The 14211-nt window shown below is 46.3% G+C and overlaps 1 protein-coding gene across 11 annotated transcripts in view; it reads left to right on the top strand.

Moving 5' to 3' along the window:
• The first annotated feature begins 1571 nt into the window (after positions 1-1571).
• Rufy2 (RUN and FYVE domain containing 2) overlaps positions 1572-14211 on the top strand; it is a 34823-nt gene continuing 22183 nt past the window's right edge. For 9 of the 11 annotated variants that reach the window (XR_004386207.1, XM_032888850.1, XM_032888848.1 and 6 more), the window contains exons 1-8: positions 1842-2248; positions 4235-4408; positions 8196-8313; positions 9695-9796; positions 11940-12063; positions 12899-12960; positions 13372-13437; positions 14127-14196. Coding sequence is in view for 10 of the 11 variants with exons in the window: in XM_032888850.1 (XP_032744741.1) it covers positions 1852-2248; positions 4235-4408; positions 8196-8313; positions 9695-9796; positions 11940-12063; positions 12899-12960; positions 13372-13437; positions 14127-14196 (1113 nt within the window). In the remaining variant the exon portion in view is untranslated. Of the gene's footprint in view, positions 1672-1841; positions 2249-4234; positions 4409-8195; positions 8314-9694; positions 9797-11939; positions 12064-12898; positions 12961-13371; positions 13438-14126; positions 14197-14211 lie in introns of those variants that run through there. The other 2 variants (XM_032888853.1, XM_032888849.1) reach the window with 2 other exon arrangements.

The raw sequence follows: 14211 nt of genomic DNA, 5'->3' as shown, positions 1-14211 counted from the left end.
TCCAGAGGTCCTGAGTTCAATTCCCAGCAACCACATGGTGGCTCACAACCATCTGTAATGGGATCTGATGCCCTCTTCTGGTGTGTCTGAAGACAGCTACAGTGTACTCATATACATAAAATAAATAAATCTTTAAAAAAAAAAATTACTTAATCTTGTGTGAGCACACTGTCCTGTCTTCAGACACCGAAAGAGGGCATCAGATCCCATTACAGATGGTTGTGAGCCACCATGCGGTTGCTGGGAATTGAACATAGGACTTTTGGAAGAGCTGTCAGTGCTCTTAACTGCTGAGCCATCTCTCCAGCCCCCTGAGATGTCTTTATAAGCTCCCAAACCAAGATCTGCTTGCTTTTTGCCTCAAGGGTGAGTCCTGGGGTTACAGGTGTAGGGCTGGCACCACACCCAGCTTCCCTGTTGCAAGTTTTAGCTACAGCAAGTCTGAAAGGCAGGTGTGTGCGCATTTTTTAAAAGACAGCCCCACATAACCCAGACTGGCCTTGAAATATCGAGTGTCTGGGAGATGACCTTGAACTGTGTTGTATAGGAATGAGTCAAAACTACCACTGTTTTCAGCAAACTGGCCTATGTCTGCTTACAAAGATCACAGCTGGGCAAGTTGACTTGAATTCCCTCATAGAATGAGGGCCACTGGACTCATTACTTGCAAGCTGTTGTATACAATTCCACCCTAACTGCAAATGGCCTTAGGGGGAAGTAACAGATGTAGGAAGGAAGGGGCTCATGGAGGGGTGACTGTCTCTGCAGCCAGAGAGGAATCATCCGTATAGCGATTTCAAGGTCCCCCATACTGTTCCCCATAGCTCAGTGATTCTTCAGCGTGAACGGTGCCAATCATTTTGGTGTGTCATCGGAATTTTGGAAGGATTTGGTAGACATTGTTTACACCTCACCCAGGAATTTTTTTTTTTTTTAAGCAACAAACACTCCAGCTCTTGCCTCCAGCTCCTAAGATTTGGTATTTTATAGGTCCACCACACCCACTTACAAAGTATTATATTTTGTAAGTTGGAACAGGGTTTTTGTAGCTAGCCTTAGATGACCTGGCACTTGTTAGGTAGCTCAGAGTAACCTCAAGTTCCTAGCAGTCCTCCTGCCTCCGCCTCCTATAGAGTGCTAGGGTTAACAGTATGCACCGCCGCAGCCGGATTTCAGTCAGTGCCTTGCTTTTTGCGACTAGGCTAGTTTTCAAATCCATTATGTAACTGAGCCGAGTCTTCAACTACGGATCCTTCTCGCTCCCATCTCTCAAATGCTGGGATTACGGGCCGCCGGCTCTGCTAATTGCGCGAGGTTTCCTAAAATCTACGGGCTCGCTCTGAATTTGCCAGTGTGCTCCATTAAACCCATCCAGCCTGCGTGGAAGAAACCTTGGCAGGTAGCTTGAAGCCCGGATCCACGTTCTCCCATGGGGCTGTGCTGCGGCACCCGAGCCCACAAATCTCGGTCACGCCTCTTTCACTGACGCTGTCTGGGTTGTCAAATGGGAGATGGTCGGCCGGGACCGGTTTCGCACGGCCATGACGTCCTCCCGCCGCCAGGGGCGCTGTGGCAGCGCGGAGCAGGGTCAGACGCGGTGGCCGCTGCCCGCCTGCGGAGAGCTGCTGACCTGCTCCGCGCACCCGTGTCCCGCACTCATCGCCGCCATGGGTAAGGGTAGTAGCCGGGGTCACCATCCTCCTCTTGGGACGCGCAGTCACTCGGGCACTTGGGGGCTCCCGGGGTCGCCATGGCAACGTTCGCCCGCCCGCATCCCTGCGCCCCGCCCGCCCTGGGGCCTGGCGGCTGGGGCGGGTGGATTGGCCCGGACCAGGGCGTCCAGGGACAAGGATGGCTTCCCAGTCTCGCGAGTGGTGGGCGGAAGACTGGGGAGAGGAGCGGTGTGGTACCAGCTCCCGGGAGCCCGTCCCGCGGGGTCTCCGTGCAGGCTGGGGGTTGGAGAGAGCAGGGCCCCCTCTAGGGACAGCCGGGGAGTGCTGGCGACCGGCCCCACCTACGACCGCTGCTGCACAAGCCGCCGTCCTAGGGTGCAGGTTACAGGTTGTGATGAACACTCTTAAAAAAAGAATCCTGCCAATTATGAAACGTCAGGTGGTTTGGGCGCGAGGGTGGGTAGAGGAATCACACCTCGACGGAGAGTGGAGGAAAAAGATGTGGGCAGATCCGGGCTGTTTCAGATTGCGGAGGATGTCAGCCTATTTAGCTGAAATGCAAACCATAACAGAGGGTGAGAGCAAGGGGGCTTTTGTGTTTTGAAACAGCGTCTCTCTGCATAGTCTTGACTGTCCAGGAACTATGGCCTCGAACTCAGAGATCCCCCTGCCTCTGCCTCCCAAATTCTGGGATTAATGTGTGCCGCACCACGCCCAGCTGTTTAGTTTTGAGACAGTGTGCCACTAAATAGCTGAAACTGGTCTAGTGAACGCCTTGACCACCTGGATTTGTCATTAACTTGAAGGTTGCCTGTTTTTGAGACGTCTCTCTGTATAGTATTGACTGTCCCAGAACATTCCATGTAGACCAGGCTGGCCTCTAGCTCAGATTTCCCGTTCTCTGCCACCATGAGCAGAGCTATCTGGAGATTAAGAAATGTTATGTTCGGGTTGGGGATTTGGCTCAGTGGAAGAGCACTTGCCTAGTAAGCACAAGGCCCTGGGTTCGGTCCCCAGCTCCGAAAAAAAAAAAAGAAATGTTATGTTTGCTTTTCACATCTGTTTTGTCATCTTTGGATAAAATATTTGTGCTATCCGGCACTGTTTAGAGTGTTGTGAAAACAGCTGATTTTTAAAAAAAAATTTTTTTTAATTCTTAATGGGTGTGTTCCTAAGTCTAGGGGTCTCCAGAGGTGCTGGACTTAACTCCTTGGAGCTGGGGGTTAAGCAGTTGCCACAGGTGCTGGGAATTAACCTCTTTCCAGCTTGTACTGGAATTTTTCACCTTTCTCTTTTTCTTTTCCGTCTTTCTTTCTCTCTCTCTCTTTCTTTCTTTCTTCCTGTCTGTCTGTCTGTCTTTCTGTCTTTCTTTTATTTATTTAGAGGTTGTGTGTTTCCAGACAGGTTCTTACTATCTAATCCTACCTGGCCTGGAACCTACCTCCCAGTTGCTGAGGTTAAAGGCATGGACGACTATCCCGGATTGAGCTGTTTCTTCACTATCCCTATATTTGTCCAAATATTTTGATTCTTTTGTTTGTCCTGTGATATTTGTTCTGGGAGATTCTGGAATCTGATAACTTTACCTTTTATTTTGTTGCTTGTGTATTTTGAACTTTTTATTTTGAGACAGTTTCAGTATGTGGCCCTAGTTGTCCTGGAACTCACTCCGTAAACCAGGCTGACCTCTAACTCACCTGCCTTTGCCTCCTATGTGCTAGTATTAAAGGTGTGTGCCACCACTGCCTGGCTAATGTTTTTGAAATTAAGATTTGTGTGTGTGTGTGTGTGTGTGTGTGTGTGTATGTGTGTGTTGGGTGTTTTCTGTGTGTATTATGTGTGTTGTTGTGTGTGTTATGTCCTCAGAGGTCAGAAGAGCGTACTGGGCCTCCTAGTGCTAGAGTTACAGGTAGTTGTGAACCATTCTAATGGATGCTAGGAACCAAATTTTGGTTCTTTGGAAGAACAGCTAATGCTCTTACTAGCAAAGCCACCTTGTTAGCCTCTTATTCTTGCTTGGAAATCATCAGGACATACCTGCGATCCACCATTTGCAAGGCCCTCAAACATGTGGCCTATGCTTCCAAGCTTGTCTTCACGGAAAGTCACTTTCCTTTAACACATGTGTAGTAGGTAGGCACAGATGTGCTGTGGCTGGTAAGTAATGGTCAGTGTGTGTGTGTGTGTGTTTGTACGCATGTGCCATTTTGTGCATTCATGACACAAATGTGCTGTGGCTGGCAAGTGATGGTCAGAGCCTTCCCCCTTGCTTTCTTGGGTTCTGGATGGAGCTCAGGTGATCCGGCTAGAGAATAAAGCTCATTCTCTGTGTGGTGTCTTGAGGATAATTCAAACGCATGGCTGCAGTGGGCATGGCACTGTGCGGTGGCTTGTGCGAGAGAAGAAAGAGGTTGTGTTGTGGCGCCCTGGCCTGAAGAGATATTCAGTTGCCAATCACAGGAAAGCAAACAGTATTGACTTCCATGAGGAAGGACAGATTTGTGGACTTGCCACTGTCATCCTGACCTGGGAATAATGTTGGGCTTTCATGTGTTTTTCAGCTACAAAAGACCCCACGGCTGTGGAGAGAGCCAATTTGTTAAACATGGCGAAACTAAGCATCAAAGGGCTCATTGAGTCCGCCCTGAGTTTTGGCCGCACCCTGGACTCCGATTACCCTCCTCTGCAGCAGTTCTTTGTGGTGATGGAACATTGTCTGAAGCACGGCCTGAAAGGTATGAGGAGACTCCCGAAATCAACCAACCCATTTTGTAGCCCCTCGCTTTTCACCCTCAGTGTCCTTGAGAGAAATAGTTTTGAGGCTGTAGCTGCTGTTCATTATTTTGCATTTTAAATCAACGTTGGGCCAATGATAAGGCTTCATGGGTAAAGGGCTTCCCACTCCAGCTGGAAGACCCCAGTTTGATCTTTGGAGTCTAGGTTAAGGTGAAGTTCTGGTGACTGTGTCACATCCATCCATACAGCACAAAATAATAAAAATTAAACAAAAAGCTTGAATATGTTGGTTTCAGGAGAAAGTATTGTAGTAAATGATCTTCAGAAAAAATTATCTTTTCGTTTTTTTGTTTGTTTGTTTGTTTGTATTTTTGAGAGAGGGTTTCTCTGTGTGATAAATAACCTTGGCTGTCTCAGAACTTACTCTGTAGACCAGGCTGGCCTGGAACTCACAGAGAGCTTCCTCTGCCTCTTCCTCCCAGGTGCTGAGATCAAAGGAAGGTGCCAACATACTTGACCTGATTACATATTTTTACACATTTACCTTTCAATGGGTTTTCATTTTCTTGGGTAATTTTTTAAAATTATATTTATTTACACACACAGACACAGACACACACACACACACACATGTGCGTGCACATATGAACAGGAACATCAAGGTCAGAGGGCAACTTTCAGGAAGCAAGTGCCTTTCCTCACTGAGCCGTCTCAGTGGCTTTGGATTGCTTCTGAAACTGAGTGGAGATGCTGGCATGAGCTCACTAATAGTTTAACCTCTGTGGAATAAGTACATCAAAGATGATTGCTGAGCTAGAAATGTCTCCATGCATGGAAGAGTGTCCTCTGAACCCGCTCTTGTAGAGACAGAAGTGATCCGGGGAGGATGAACCTCTTCTATGCAGCTCACATTAGAGGCTGATCCGTGAAAAGTCTGTGGGTTCTGAGGCTCTCTATGTAGCCCTGGCTAGCCTGGAGCTCACTGTATAGACCAAGCTGGCTTCCAACTCCCAGAAGTCCACTCGCCTCTATCTACTGAGATTAGCCAGGCCCTGTCATACTCAGGTGGTTGTTTTGTTTCGAGATAAGGAACTGGCAAATAGCCCAGATTGGTCTGGTACTTGCTGTGTATCAAGGAATCATGCAACTCAGAGCTACGTGTGGAATGAAACACAGGATAGGGGGCTGGAGAGGTGGCTCAGTGGTTAAGAGCACTGACTGCTCTTCCAGAGGTCCTGAGTTCAAACCCCAGCAACCACATGGTCAACCATCTGTAATGAGATCGATGAGATCTGATGCTCTCTTCTGGTGTGTCTGAAGACAGTGACAGTGTACTCACATACATAAAATAAATAAAGAGAGAGAGAGAGAGAGAGAGAGAGAGAGAGAGCAGCTGGGAGATGACCCAGTGTGAGGACTTAGTTCAATCCTTAGTGCCCATGCAGAAAACTAGACTAGGTCGCAAGCTTGTAATCCCTAAACTGGGGAGGTGGAGGCAAGAGGATCCCTGGAGTTCAGCTAGCTTAGTTGGCCTATGGAGAGACACTGCCTCAAAACTTAGGGTAGAGGACTCTTGAGGCTGCCTCCCAAAGCCAATGTCTGGCCTCCCTTGCACACACACACCTCTAAGATCAGATGACACACTTGGCTGTGTAGTATTCAGTGTTTAAGTATATACCAGATAATAATAATTCTCTTACTTAAAATAACAACTAAGCCAGGTGTGGTAATGCATGTCTGTAATCCCAGCACCCCTGAAGGTGGAGACAGGAAGTTCAGATGTTTAAGGTCAGCTTCAGCTACAGAGCAAGTCTGAGGCCAGCCTGTGCTGGCTGGAGTGTCTGTGGTGGTACAACTTTAGCCCCAGCACCAGGAAGGCAGGGGACAGGCAAGTTGCTGAGTTTGAGGCTAGCCTGGTCTACATAGGGAGTTCCTGGCCAGCCAGGATGACATAGTAAGAACCTGTTTAAAAAAATCACCTGTCCGTTTGTCCATCCATCTATCCATCCGTCTGTCTGTCTGTCCATCCATCCATATATGTGTATATATATGTAAGTGTACACCAGGTTTGGGGGTAGCACTGGTCTCCTATGATCAGTGTCTGTGTAGTAGGCTAGGAAAGTTGTACACCCAAGCGGGGAATGTGCTTGGTTGATAGGAATGTGTGCTTTAGCATGCTGGCTTTGACCTCCAGCCCCTCGTAAACTGGCCTTGGTGGTTTGCGTTTGTAATTCCAGCACTCGTCTGAGTACACTGTAGCTGTTTTTCAAACACACCAGAAGAGGGCACCAGATCCCATTACAGATGGTTGTGAGCCACCATGTGGTTGCTGGGAATTGAACTCAGGACCTCTGGGAAAACAGTCAACACTCTTAACTGCTGAGCCATCTCTCCAGCCCTTATTCTGCTTCTCTTTATTTCAGTACAAGGGCCTCGTGCATCCTAAGTTAGCGTCCTGCCTCTCAATTACGTCTCTTACACCTTCAGAGCTCTTAGCATTGCCTGTAAGTTTTGAGATAAGATAGTGCAGTTTGCCAGCTGATCTTAAACTTTCTCCATAGTCCATGGAGGCTCAAACTTAGGACTCTTCTGCCTCTGCCTCTCAGCTGTGCCCCTATACCTGGCTCTGTGCTGAATTTACTTAATAGACTTATGAAAAAGTTTTTATGTTGGTATTGGGGACTTGGGCTGGGGCTGGAGAGATGGCTCAGTGGTTAAGAGCACCAACTGCTCTTCCAGAGGTCCTGAGTTCAAATTCCAGCAACCACATGTTGGCTCACAACCATCTGTAATGGGATCTGATGCCCTCTTCTGGTGTGTCTAAAAAGAGTGACAGTGTACTCACATGCATAAAGTAAATAAATCTTAAAAAAAAAAAAAAGAATGACTTGGACTATCATATAGTTACTTACCTGGATGTTCCTGATCAAAAAAAAGAACAGCCAATGGGGTTGGGATTTTAGCTCAGTGGTAGAGCGCTTGCCCTAGCAACACAAGGCCCTAGGTTCGGTCCCCAGCTCTGAAAAAAAAAAAAAAAAAAAAAAGAAGAACAGCCAAGATGTATGTGTGTGCATCTAATGTATGTATGCACTTAGTTTTGGTGGTACTTAGGGATTAAACCTAGAACCCTGTGCATGCTAAGCAAATGCTCTTTTTGAAAGATTTATTTATTATATATACCATATTCTGCCTACATCTCAGAAGAGGGCACCAGATCTTATCATGTGGTTGCTGGGAATTGAACTCAGGACCTCTTTGGAAGAGCAGTCAGTGCTCTTAACTACTGAGAGCCATCTCTCCAACCACTCCCTCCCCCTTTCTTTCCTTTCTATTGAGACAGGAGGTCACTAAGTTACTTAGGCTGGCCTTAAACTTCTTATCCTCTTGCCCCAGCCTCTCATAAAGCTGAGATTATATGTGTGTGTGTGTGTTGGGGGGGGGTTAATATGAGCACACACAATGGCCAGCACAGGACAGTCTTGACAGCTCTCTCACTGAAGTGGAAATTCAGTTTCACTTGGGCAGGTTAGCCAGCAAGCCCTAGGCTGCCCTTCTCCACCCTCCAGTGATGGGGTTCCAGGCACATACACAACCATGCCCAACTTGCTATGTGACTGCTAGCATTGACTCAGGCCTCATGCTTGATGAGGAGGCACCGTTAGCCACTGGACCAACTCTCCAGATGTGTAACTAAATATTAAAGATGATGTTACTCCCATTTCATGAGTTGACATTATGTGATATATATATGTATATATGTATATAGATATATATTTTTTTTCCCAGTGAGAAAATCCTTTTTGAGTTATAACAAAACTATTTGGGGCCCTCTGGAACTGGTGGAGAAGCTGTACCCAGAAGCAGAGGAAATCGGAGCGAGTGTCCGGGATCTGCCTGGTCTTAAGTAAGTATGGTCGAGTGTTCCCTGAGTACATCTGCCCATCTCTCGATACTCACAGACTGCATTACCACCCTCTCAGCCTGAGCCCTGCTCACTGTCACAGTTCACCCCACACTGTTTCCCTCAGAGAACCTCAGTCTGGACAACAGCAACATCTAGAAACCCCACAAGCTGGTGCGTTCTAGCTCAGAAGTCATAAACATGGAAAACTTTTTTCAAGTTAGCAATTTCTTTTTCTTGGTTTTTGGTTTGTTTTTGTTTTTTTGTTGTTGCTGTTTTGTTTTGTTTGAGACAGGGTTTCACTATTTATGTCTGTCTTGGAATTCACCCTGTAGACCAGGCTGGCCTCCAACTCACAGAGATCCCCCGCCTCTGCTTCCCGAGTGCTGGGATTAAAGACGTGTCACCACACCTGACTCCTCCATTTTTTAAACTTCTATTTTGTTATTAGTGTGTGTGTGTGTGTGTGTGTGTGTGTGTGTGTGTGTGTCTGTGTGTGTGTGTGTGTGTGTGTGTGTGTGTGATATGTGGTGTGAGAGGGTATGTGGCTATGTAGTGTGCTATAATACCTGTAACAGATGTAATATTCTAGAGCATTCTTTCTTACTTAATAACTTGAACCTAGAGAGATGGCTCAGTGGTTAAAAGCACTGGGTGCTCTTTCAGAGGTCCTGTGTTTGATTCCCAGCACCCATGTGGTGGCTCACAACCATCTGTATCTCTAGTCCTAAGGCACCCAACACCTACTTCTCACCTCATTGGGCCGGTGCTATACCTATGTGATACACAAACATACATTTAAGCAAACACTTAATATACATAAAAAAACAACCCACCCAGAGGAAGAATTGCTTGCTTAAAAATTTAGCATAAGGAGCTGGAAAGATGGCTCAGCTCTTTGGGAGGACAAGAGTTTGAGTTCCCAGCACCCATTTGGCAGCTCATAACACCTTATATCCCAGTCCCGTTCTAGGGGGTCAAATGCCTGATTTTGGCCTATGCATGCATGATATGCATGCACATAAAACATCCATACACGTAAAATAAAATTTAAAAACTAGCATATAACTGCACAGGCATGAAGTACGGAGTTTGTACACTTAGAACCCAAGTAAAAACTAGGTGCCCTGGGTGAGGAAGACAGGCATCACTGGGCAGGATGAAGTGGAGAAGCAACAGGGGAAAGCTATCGCAACGCTAGTCTTTGGTGTCCAGATGTGTCATCTAGGTCAAGAGCACAGGTGTGTATGTGCCCAACCCCCAACCCCAGACATTAGCATCTCGATATAAAGGTGAACAGTGTCATCTATCAACAGATACAGAGCCCGTGGCCAGCGAATTTAGCACTAAGGCGGTCTTGTAACCCAGTGGCTCTTCTTTCTAGGACTCCCCTGGGTCGTGCTAGAGCGTGGCTTCGATTAGCCCTCATGCAGAAAAAAATGGCCGATTACCTGCGTTGCCTAATTATCCAGAGGGAGCTCCTGAGGTCAGTATCATTGGAGTCATGTTCAGTTTTTTAGTGCGTTTATATGTTGCCAGCCCAAAAAGAAGGAAGGAAAGATGTCTGAAATACAGTAAAATAGAAGGAGCGACAAAATGAGAAAGCAAAAGATGGGAGAGTAACACGCCACCATAAGCAATCAGCCTGCAAGAAATCCCCATCAGCTCTTTATGGCTGAACATGGCAGAACCTCAGCGTGATTGCTAGTTGCTTCCCTTCCTCCGAATTATAATTTTATGGATACAAATTTGCACTGGGATTTGGGGGTTCGATTGAAGATTTCCTTTTAAGGTCTTTAATGAATGCGTCAGCTGTATCATGAGCATAGTTTAACCAAAGGTCAAACATTGAAGACAGTTTTCAGAGCAGATCAGTGAGTCTTCAAAGGGAGCTGGCCCATGGCAACCCCTGGCCTGGGTTCTCTCGGACCACCATGCTGCTATTTCTGGAGTAGTGTTCTGTGTTTGGTTTTATTTAGGACTCTGGTTTCACATCTCAGCCATTTGTGAAATGACAATGGGCATAGCTAAGGCACTGGGAGTTCTCAGCAGTATTCTGAGGCCCAGTTAAAGCCGTAGGTGTACACATCACACGTAATGGCACCTGAGCTTTTCTGGATTATAAAGACACTGGTAACTTCAGTTTTAGACTGTTCTCTTTGCAAGTCTCTCCTTCTCCCTCTTTCTCAGCAGAGTCTCATAGCTCAGACTGGTCTTTAACTTGCAGCGTAACCGAGGGTGACCTTGAGATCTTGCTCCTTCTGTCTCTATCTCAAGTACTAGGACTGCCAGTGTGTGCTAGTATGCCTGGGGACCAAGTCTCTGCTTGGGCATTTTTAGAGTGTACTTACCCACATGTCCTTAGTTGATTGACTCCCCATTAAGAATACTTAGAGAGATGGCTAAGTAGTTAAGAGCACTTGGGCTGGAGAGATGGCTCAGCGGTTAAGAGCACCTGACTGCTCTTCCAGAGGTCATGAGTTCAATTCCCAGCAACCACATGGTGGCTCACAACCATCTGTAAAGAGATCTGATGCCCTCTTCTGGTGTGTCTGAAGACAGCTACAGTGTACTTAAATATAATAAATAAATAAATCTTTAAAAAAAAAAAAAAAAAAAAAAAAAAGAGCACTTGCTGTTCTTGCAGAGAACCATGGGTCAGTTGCCAGTACATACGTGGCAGTTCACAGCCATCTGATTCCAGGGCTTCTATACTTTCTTCTGGCCTTTGAGGGCACCAGCCTAGTGCACATACATGTATGCAAGCAAAACGTTCAAACATATAAAATGTGTTTGTGACAGGGTATTACTAGTAGCCCTGGATGGCTTGGAATGTGCTATGTAGACCAGGCAAGCCTCTAGCTCGAGATCTGCCCGCTTCTGCTCTTGAGTGCCAGCCATTCCAAAGATCTTAATGAATCTGTAGACTGAAATTTCAGCTGTAATTATAAGTGTTATAATCAGATCAGCAACAGTTACTGAGTCCTGAGAATCCAGCATCCCAGGTCTCTGGGTCACTTCACCATTTTCGCTGTCCACAAGCTGGAGAAATGGCTCAACATCTTAGAGCACTGGAGGCTCATTTAGAAAACCTGGGTTTCGTTTCCAGCACCCACAATGGCAGCTGACAGCTGTAACTCCAGTTGCAGGGAACCAGATGTTTTCTTATGGCTTCTGTGGGTACTGTACGAATGTAGTATATGTAGGTACATGTAGGCAAAAAACATGTATAAATAACTAAAAAAAAAAGCCATGGTCTAAGTTTCTGCCCACCAAGGTTGGCCTGGAACTTACTGTGTAATTCAGGCCAGCATTGAACTCATAGGCATCCTCCTGTCTCAGCCTCCTGGTGATTCAAGACACAAACTTCCATGCACCTCATTACCTCTTTTTCTTTTAATTTCTGTTTTTCCCTCAAAATGTTTCTCTCTCCTACCTCCTTCAGTCCTTTTGTTTTTAATACAGACATCCAGCATTTTTAACAGGTTAAGTGTTGAGAATGGGATTTAGAGGAACTAAGGTAGTTTCGAGTCCACAAGGTGGGAGATGAGTCTGATAAGGTGTTAAGGTTTCCAATTGAGTTGCGAGAGTTAGGCTTATGATGAAGGTTTCTGTTCTCATGTCCCCAGCGAGTTCTATGAGTACCACGCACTGATGATGGAGGAGGAAGGAGCCGTGATTGTCGGGCTGCTGGTCGGCCTGAACGTGATTGATGCCAACCTGTGTGTGAAGGGAGAGGACCTAGACTCCCAGGTGAGTGCTCGTGGGTAAGGCCGACCTGGGTCTTCCTTGAGCACAGTTCTTCCTGGATCCTCGCAGCTCTAAGTTGCACATAGCGCTGTTAGTCACTTGAGCAAAATTGAGTTGCATGTTGTGTTAGACAACACCTGATAGAAACAGCTGAAGTATTTGTTACTTTCCTGATGTTAGGATGAAATATCATCCCCAGAACAACTTAGAGATTGTTGAGGCTCACCGTTGCAGAGGGCCAGAGTCCTTAATGGTAGGGAAGGCATGGTATGCCCACAGGAACAGGAAATAGTGTGGCTATGAACCCTGAGAGCTTACCAAGGCTAGAAGGAGGCCCCATAACCTCTCCCAACAGTGACACCAACTACAGACCAAGTATTATTAAAATACATGGCGAACCACCACAAAGGAAGGAAAGTTTATTTGGGCTCATGGTTTTAGAGGTCTGACAGACTGGCTTGAGCTATGGGCCCTGTGGTGTAGAGGGAGCAATAAGACAGAAAGGGTGGCCAGAAGGTAGACTGGCTGGCGAGGCTCAAGGCCAAGATGTATCCTTTAGAGGCCTGTCCTCAAGGGGGCTTCCTCCAGACAGGTTATAGCTGCTACAGTTCTCCTGGCTACTTGTAGTCTGTTCAGGATTTAAAGAAAGGATAAAGCACTCCTTAGCTCAGAGCCACCAGGACCTAAACATCTCCGGAAGCACCCCACTAAGCCCCAGAGGCAGGCTTCCCTGACCTCTCATCCCTCAAGCCAGTGAAAACTGGCAAGACTATATCCATCATGCCAGACCTGCTGACCAGTACTTCTCTGTAAATAAAAATGGGTTTATTAACTTCAGGTTGGAGTGATTGATTTCTCAATGTATTTAAAGAATGAAGAAGAGATTGGAAACAAAGAAAGGTATGTCTTCCTCCTCATCATCATTTCGGAGTTACAGTTTTCACGTAGCTGTTTGCAATTGAACTTGAGCTGTCTGTTCACAGTTTGTTTTCTCTTCCTCCCTCCCTGGAGCCCTGGCTTGTGCTTTGATTTTAAAAGCTTCTACAGGGCAGATAAAGAAAAGTCCCTTACAAGAGGTTGACTTTGGTCACATCTGTCCTTGCTGAGAGACACCTTAGTGACTATCTTGTTGCGGTTATCTAATTGGCTCTAAGTTTAAGATGTTTAATGACCGATTAGCAAGTATGTTGCTCAGCAGGGTTCCAAGTGCTCAGTTCACTGATGTATGGCAGCCTGTTTTAAAAACAAAGCCATATTTTATCTCTGTGGTGATTTAGGTATATTTTAAGCTCCTCTCTCCTCCCATCATAGGAACGTTCAAATTGCTGCCATCTTAGACCAAAAGAATTACGTTGAAGAGCTAAACAGACAACTCAAGTGAGTATTATGAGTGCCTTACCATAGTGTAGAATCTCACTGTAGGGTCTGCTTTTGTTCCAGCCTAATCTTTATTCCTCTCTACTTAGCATCTTTGATTGCTAAGCATTTTTGAGAGGCATGAGGGTCTGGCTAGATGCAGAACAGAAACTAACAATACACAGGGAGAGCTGTGCCCAAATACTGTAATAATCCCAGGACTGGGAAGTAGGGGTAAGGTCAGATGTTCAAGGTTCCACTAGTCATTTTGAGGCCAACCTGGCCTAAACATGGCCCTGCCTTAAAAACAAAAAACAACGCAAAACAAAAAGGCCCAAAGACTGTTGATGCATCGCCACCATAGACGGAGAGACCTTACCTGCTCAAGGCCTGAGAGAAATGTTGTCTTGCTGTGGTCTCTGTTGCTATTTTAGCCCAGCTCAAGTCAGCCAGGTTAATGAAATTGTTCCCCCTAAAAATTAGTTCATTAGGGGTTGGGGATTTAGCTCAGTGGTAGAGCGCTTGCCTAGGAAGCGCAAGGCCCTGGGTTCGGTCCCCAGCTCCGAAAAAAAAGAACCGGAAAAAAAAAAAAAAAGTTCATTAGTCATTGCTACTGTCCTAGCCTTACCTGTGAGTCTGAGGAGGTGTGCTGTCCTAGCCTTTTTGAGCTTGTGTGATTTTGAATGAGTTGTTTTCATTGCCAATTCCAGCAGCACCGTCAGCAGCCTCCATTCAAGAGTGGACTCGTTAGAGAAGTCAAACACTAAGCTGATCGAAGAGGTACAGTCCCCAGAG

The sequence above is a fragment of the Rattus rattus genome, chromosome 18 (genome assembly GCF_011064425.1).
Source record: "Rattus rattus isolate New Zealand chromosome 18, Rrattus_CSIRO_v1, whole genome shotgun sequence".
In the NCBI taxonomy this organism is placed as follows: Eukaryota; Metazoa; Chordata; class Mammalia; order Rodentia; family Muridae; genus Rattus; species Rattus rattus.
The sequence above is the reverse complement of the archived record's forward strand: the minus strand, read 5'-3'. Positions and strand labels throughout refer to the sequence as shown.